The sequence below is a fragment of the Drosophila takahashii genome, chromosome 2R (genome assembly GCF_030179915.1).
Source record: "Drosophila takahashii strain IR98-3 E-12201 chromosome 2R, DtakHiC1v2, whole genome shotgun sequence".
In the NCBI taxonomy this organism is placed as follows: Eukaryota; Metazoa; Arthropoda; class Insecta; order Diptera; family Drosophilidae; genus Drosophila; species Drosophila takahashii.
The window spans coordinates 38,143,774-38,151,503 of record NC_091679.1 but is presented as its reverse complement, the minus strand read 5'-3'; the positions used below and the strand labels follow the sequence as shown (position 1 = coordinate 38,151,503).

Genomic DNA, 7,730 nt, shown 5'->3' with positions numbered 1-7,730 from the left:
TCCACAAATTGCACACTTTCCAAAGGGTTGCTGGTGCCAATAGCTAATAGAGTTTATTTGAGGGCTTTAAACTACCTCAAATGTCTTTCATACCAAAGTGATTACTTAGCCCTTGGAACCAAACATTATTCCACTGGCTTTCCTTTGAGTTCAAACAAGCGTCATCGGATTTCAGGGAAATCTATTGGTATTGAAACTGGCATCTGCTCGAATGGAATTCAATTAGAAGATGCGTAATCCCCCTCAGTTTGTCTCCTGCCTCGATTTAATTAAGCTCCTTGCGCTGCGGCGTCTTTTAACCCTCACAGTCTTGCAATTTATATCTAATTCAGTTCAAAGATTTATTTACTATGGTACTATGGGACTTTAATTAGCACTCCACTTGTTGGCAGATGGAACGGTTCGTTGGCAAGGAAATAAACACGCGCCAAATGACATTGAAAGTGGACGAGTTGCATTGGAAAAGGGGAGTGAATTTTCCGGAACGGTGGCCCAAGTGGGGGTGAACAAGTGCCGATGTCACCCCAGTTGGTCAGAAAAGGGGGAGGGAGAAACCCCTCCAGCATTTGCAGAGCTTGTTGTGACTTCTTATTGTCCTTTTCCTCTTTTTCTTTATTGGCTGCGAGTTTGAGTTCGTTTCCTGGGCATCCTTGTAGTTAAGCAGAATTTTAATTGATAAATTGCCACTTGGGCTATTACTTGTCGCTACCGTGGCTCCAGGCAGCGCCTCATTCTCCACCCCACCCATTCCATTTTTCCCCGGCCCTTCCCATCCCCCGCATCGCTTTGAATAATTTGCAAAAGTTGCGACCAGAACGGAGAAGGAAACTCCTCGCCCGCTGCGGTCGCCTCTTCAGCACTCCGCATCCACTTTTGAACGTGCTGTTAGTAGCGTTTACATCATCAAATGAAATACAATAAAATACTTGGACTCATTTAAAAAGCAATTAAATATTAAAAACACTTGTACAATGGCGACTCGGCAAAAGGGAAAAGGGAGCTTTGGTGACTTTTGGAATTTTGATTGTTTCTTTGCGTTTCACTTACAAGTTTTTCCGGGGTAAAGCGGCAGCGGCAGCAGAGGGTTCGGGGCTCTGCGGTTTTATTTGAGTGATTATGCAATTAATTAAAATCTCTTCGCTTGTGGTTTAAGCCAAGAGCTGAGCCGTGGGGATTTCCATCCGACCAGGCCGAGTTTTCCCCAAACCAAGTAATTGAATTAAAATCGGAATGCGAAATTAGCATTATCGAGTGCTAAGAAACGGAATGGCACAACTTTCTGGCCATTCGGGGAGTTGGCCAAGCGATTTCCCTGCCGGAAGTCAAGTTTATTAGAACAACCAGCCAGGAGATTGGCTGGAAAAAAGTCGAAACATAACTGCAAAAAAAGAGGCAACAAGGGAGGGAGCTGAGCAAAAAAATGATGATGGCAAGGGGTGGAAAAGCACACATAAGCGTTCAGTTATTCCATTAATTTGATTAGAGTTTCTGACGGATCAAGGGCGCCGGTTAACGCGGAACAAAGAAAAGCATGGAAAATCAAAGAAAAAGCTGGAAATTCGGAAAGCGGAAAAAATACAGAAAGTCGAGGCTAAAGATACTCTAAGAAAATATGTTTGATGGTACAAAATTTGATTTCCAATTTTACAAAAAAAATGTAATATCTATTTGGCAATAAATGAAAATAACATAATATTTAAAAAAAAAAAAATTTTTTTTTAAAAAGATTTGTTAATAAATGTATGATTAAATGATAACCATTTATCGATCGATTATTAAATTATTAATTTAAATTAACTAGCTATATTTAAAAAATCTATAATGACCTTTACTTTATTAAAATAAACACAAGGGTTGGAATTTGTTCCAAATTGTTTAACTGTGTCAAACCCGTGCGAAGAATTTCAAAACCCCTTCCTAGACCCCAATAACGAACTCAGCAACACGCGCAGGGAAAAAACTGTAGAAAAAAGCGAAGCGAGGGCAAAAAGGAAGCGGTGGCAAAAACATAAGAATGAAAGCTATCCCATCCACGTGGCCACCACACCTTATGAAGTGCTGTTATTAACTATGGCCCGGAACCGGGGCAACTTATGCCTCATAAGAATTTAACGCCCGAATGCTCAAATTGTCAATAAGAAAGTTGGCACGCCCACTTTGCGGCCAGGCTATCTGTCTGGCTAAGCCAAGTTGGCAACATTTTATGCCACCTCAGTTACACACACACACCAACTATACGTTCGGCATTAAACGGCAATGTCCACGCGTTTTCATTAAGCCAACTTTTTGGCCTGGCCAAAACGGACGACGACGCCGACGAGGCCTGGCAATCATTTTTTATGGAGCCGCGCGGCCAGCGCATCAAAAACCCATTTGGCCGCCATTAACTTGATTGAGTCGAGCTTTTGCGAGCGGTGTTCCTGTATTTTTCGTTGGTTATTTTTTCTTTATTTTTGGGGGCGTTGCAAATGAAAATTGATCATGGCCCGGTGTCCTTTCCATGTTTACAACTAATATTTCTGCGCATTCCTTAAGGTGATGCGATCGGCCAGGCGACTTCTGGGCCATTAGTTGTCATTAGTGGGCTTTTCCTTAATTAAACTTTACCCCCCAATCAGTCATTAAAGGGTGTTTCTTGCGCTGTCGCTATCTTTCCAGTCATTTGTCATCTGGCCCACGGCATCTGCAATCCAGCAGTTGTTTGCTAATTAAAGGACCAAGTCCACAGGCCACTGCTTCCCAATGCCAATGCCAAGATTGTGGTCTTATCACAGAGCTGCTCATCCCCACCCCAAGTTCTTGGCGCTCCCGTTGGGTTGACCTACTTCTACTACAGTACTCGACCAGGTACTCGACCACTTCCACTGATTTGCCACTGCGGTTCAAATTGACTTTAGTCGGGCTTTCGAAGAGACCCAATGTTGCCTCTATAAGCCGCAGTTTCTCAATGGTATTAACTATCTTAATGGTATTAACTACTTCTAGTAATAAGAAGGGAATTTAATATAATTTAAACGAAGAACTTTATCCTTTAGGAATTTTATTATATCTTAAAATAATATTTTGGTTAGTAATGAACTAACTAACTAGTAATAATATTTATATATATTAAAGTGTTTTTATTGTTTTATTAAAATAAATATTATATATTACAAATATTATACGACTTATCTTGAATATAATCCTGCCACTATTTATATTAATTTAAATGTTTTAGCTAAAACATTGCCCCTTAGAAAAGTGTGTTAGGTTCACTTAAAGCCCACTTTACAGATGTTAAACAAATCCCTGGGAGACCATGTCACTTGAGCTAATTTAGCAGTGGGGTTTCTCCATGAAATGCCAAAACAGCTTTTTCCAGATTCGATTATGGCTGCGCCTTAACCCTTCGGATTGCCAACCAAAAACTGGCTGCACTGCCAGTTCTCAGCTGAATCCAACTGTCACAGGACAGCATATTTAAGCTTAGCTGGCTTACATAAAATAAATAAATGTGATTTGTCATTTTGCAAAACATGAAATGGCAGCAGTTGGAACAGGACGAGTAAACTGTTCGGGAGAGAGCATTAAATTGCAGTCAAATGGCACGCTGTGTGCATTCCAAATGCCAGGGATCCTGAGAATCCTGTGAATCCTGGGCAGAATTAGGGGAGTGGGGCGATGGGGATGGGGGGATGTATTAAATTATTCGAGCATGCAGGAGCCAGACGGAGATACTTTCGTATGCAACACTGAGCAGCCGGTCCAAGTCCAAGTTCCTCACATATACAAACTGATGTTTGCCTTGTGACTTTTGCCAGATCAAATAAATGTTGCCCCATACACGACGAGGACCAGACCACCAGACTCAAGGACAAGGAGGTTAGGCTGCAGAATGCCTCCTCATCAGCAAATCAGCATCACAATCTGGCAGCAAGTCGGGCCAAGTTAAGCGCCATGTAAAATTCATTTGACCGAGCAGGACGGCAACGAGCTGCAAATGAAATGGCGAAACAAGCGTGTGGAAGTCACCTGTCAGTCCGCCCGCCCGCCAGGTGACACTGACCCACTCCAGCTGGAGATTCGTTTGAGAGTTCCATCAAAGAAGAGGTGGAACGACCTTTCGATGGCATTGACTTAAGTGAGTCAACAGAGAATTGGCCATGAGCATGTATTCAAATGAAGTACAAAGTCAAATGCTATTTAATTTGCAGGTTTATTTGTAGTTTTATGAAAAATATATCGGTTGTCACCTTAGAAAGCAGGTTAATAAAATTAAAAGTTGGAAGGGCATTTAATGACTTTTTCAAAAAGTAAGTTATAGTGGCTTACAGAGAACTAGGAAATGAATTTGGCAATTTATAGAATATTGTTAATAAAGTAGGTATGCGTTAAGGTAAATAGAAATCATTTCGATTGAAAACATATTATAGTATTTTTACTCCTCTCTATTGAAAGTGTCGTCGTCTTTATTTTGGGCAGCTTCGCACTTATGACCCGGCTGAATGATGACGAAGGAGCAGGTCAAGTCCTCGCTGACACTCATCACTCCGCCGGCATTGTTCATGAGACCGCAATAGTTTGGGGCGGAGAATATGGTTACCAGGTGGCGGTTGGCAAAGAACTCGTAGCCATCCTCCACGACCTCGTGGGCCCGAACCATGAGGTCCAGGTCATGGGCTTTTAGAAAGCTCCGAACAATGAGTTCATCGAATGTGAAGCTTACACCGCGGTCATTGTAGCCCCAGCCCTCGCTGACGTGATTGAGATCGGCCCAAAGGAGGTCGCACAGGATACCCTCATCCGGAACGTCCGTCGGTCGCCGGAGCAGCCGGATCTGCTCCAACCGCTGGAGAGAAGGACTTAGACCACCGTGGCAGCAGAAGATACGTTCTCCAACAACAGCGGCCACCGGAAGCCAGTCGAAACAATCCGTAAAAGTCCGCCACAAACGCACCGAGTGCCTGCGTTTGATCTCGTCGTAAAATCCGTAGATGCGATTTATGCTGGCGCACTCGTGATTCCCGCGAAGCAGAAAGAAATTCAAGGGATATTTTACCTTATAGGCGAAGAGCAAGCAGATCGTCTCCAGCGATTGCTTACCCCGGTCCACATAATCGCCGAGAAACAAATAGTTCGCCGTCGGCGGAAAGCCGCATGCCTGGAAAATGCGCAAGAGATCCGTAAACTGGCCGTGGATATCGCCGCATATTTTCACCGGAGCCTCCAACTTCAGCAACATCGGTTGGCCCATAATCACACCTCGGGTCTCCTGAACGAGTCTCTCGATTAAATCCGCTGCAAGTGAGCATTCATTACCATTTAGGGATGTAAGCTCCCTTATGATGCAATCTTTTTCTTCAGTGGTCAAAACAGCCATTGTTTTAGATTTTCCAAGTGTAAAAAACACGGGAATTTAAATATTATGTTATTTTGATGTATGTATGCGTATGTGTAGCTGTTTATTATATGTTGATACATTTTTTCAAACCAAATTTTTGCGACTGCTTTGATTTTTTAAAATTTTATTGCCTTGACGGTTAAAAGAAATTCCTATATTTTAAAAATCCATTTTTTACGAAAGTGTTAGTTACGAAAAAAGTCAGTTTGTGGTGTAAGTCCTTACACCTCAAAAATAAATCTCTGTTTTGTTAGGGACAAAGCTGATTTTACAAATATGGAATGTCAAACCGCTTTAAATTCGTAATAAAATCCCCAATCAATTGGCTTTCAAACCTAAAAACTTTTTTCGTCGATGTTTCCCGCCGACAAAAAAAAGGATTTCGTCCAGAAAAATTATAAAAATTGTCGAAATGTCATGTCGCGTTCAGCTTGTAATTCCAAATCGATTGCCATTTTTTGAAAAAAATAGTGAGGTAACCCCATGTTTTTTTTTGTAAATCTGGTTTTTAATCAAAAAATATTTCTTTTTGGCCGATCACCACAGTAGTTTAGAATTTGGTGGATGGAACATATTTTACAGTTTATAAATACTTTCTCATGTGCAAGGATAATCCTCCTTTTCCATCCTATTCGCAAGTCCACATCGGTTCTGAGCCCAGACTTGACTTGGCTTAAAGCAGAAGCGTTAAAGTGCAAAAGATTTATGGAATTTATTTATGTGCCAGTTAAAATGACTACAACGGCGGGTGGGAATGGAAGTGGGCGTGAGTGGGTTGGACTGAAGGCCGTTGGCCATCATCATCGCCATCATCATCGTCATCATCATGGTTGTCGTCATCGTCATCTCCATCAGAAGCGCCATCACAATTTTCGTTGCGGCGGTGTGGACGTAAGCGGATTTGCGACAAAACTCATTCGCCATGGACACGATGCCACGCCCACTTCGGCCCACGGCCACCGCCCCCTCCCCTTGAGTGGACCCCTCGTAGCCACCGACTTTCGTTTGGGTTTGGCTTGAATCGCTCGGCTGGTCAAAACCTCCGACGTCTTTGCCGCTTGTTAGCAGTTGACAGCAAAGAGCGACGGGGCTAAATCCTGTTAAAATTTAGTGCAAAATAAGATAGAATGCTGGATGCTTAGCCGGGAAAAAGTAAAAAGGAAAGTAAATTATTCGTTCTTCGCCTCTCATTGAATGCGAATGTACGTAGTGTGTTTCTCCGCTTCTCTTTTGCCTTTCACTCGGTGCTCGGTTCTCCTCTGCACTTTCCATTGGAAAAAAATATAAAAAATATATAATATAAATAAAATAAAGTTCCGACTGGCCATATACATAAGTTTCGCCATTTTATACGTAGCAAGAGCTACCAACATAAATATCTTTGTATTCCGCTGGCCCATAAATTGTCGCCGAAAGCTCCGAAAACAATAAAAATAAATGAACTTGAGTGAGTCTTTGCACTGGAACCGAAAATGAAACCGAAAATGAAACTGAAACCCAAGCTGAGGAGACCCAAAAGTAAAAAAAATAGCAGAAAACCCCCCAAATTGGAACTGGAACTCGAAACGAGGCAATTTGATGTTGATTATTACTCGTCCTTCTAGTGGGAATTACTTTTCTCGGCTATGGTTTATGTGTTCCCGGCTATTTTGGCTATTAGTATTTATTGTCCTGTCCACTGTCGACCAGAATCACATTCTAAAAAATGATAAAGAATATGCTGTCTATATATCTTCATCAGCTGGTCAGAAAAAGTGACAGAAATTATGTAATAAAATGTATGCTTTTTTGTTTAAAAAAGTAAGATGGCCTAAATATTTGACATTTGCGCCAGCTATAACTGTGCCAACTTTGGTTTTTACCTGAAGTTTTTTTTATTAGTTTCCTTAAAATACAAATAAAATGTTTTATTCTAAATTAACTACATAAGTTAAATTTTAAAGTCCTGATAGTTTGTCCATCATTAACATAGCTCAATAATACCTACCGTGAACCCTTTTAAAAGTTTTTCCATACATTTTAGCCTGCCTACAACTTAAACATTTTCCTGACAGCTTTTTCTATAAGTATGAATTTTGAAATTAAAATCTGTGCTCTTCATGAATTTACTGCAGGTTTTTGAAAGTTTCTATTAGCTACTTTGGCCGCATTCTGCGTGGCATAGAAAATCAAAATGAAATTCACATAAATGCGATTGTTTGTTGGGGGATTCGGGGCACTGGAGCATACATGAACCGGACAACAATTGAGAGAGTTGCCATGGCTGCAGGACATCGGGTGGGTGGAAAGCTGGCTCCTAAGTCCCGACACGTGCTGAAGCTCTTTCCTTTCTTGCCACACTTCACTATTC

General features: G+C 41.5%; 1 protein-coding gene across 1 annotated transcript; it reads right to left on the bottom strand.

Annotated features, from left to right (window-relative positions):
* Positions 1-4,247: 4,247 nt before the first annotated feature.
* PpY-55A (Protein phosphatase Y at 55A) lies at positions 4,248-5,478 on the bottom strand. Its single transcript, XM_017154607.3, has one exon. It carries the CDS (start codon positions 5,357-5,359, stop codon positions 4,418-4,420), a length of 942 nt encoding a protein of 313 aa, XP_017010096.2. The 5' UTR covers positions 5,360-5,478; the 3' UTR covers positions 4,248-4,417.
* Positions 5,479-7,730: the final 2,252 nt, after the last annotated feature.

Bases quoted from the DNA above. Each gene is read 5' to 3' on its own strand.
- PpY-55A (XM_017154607.3), bottom strand. From the start codon at position 5,359: ATGGCTGTTTTGACCACTGAAGAAAAAGATTGCATCATAAGGGAGCTT.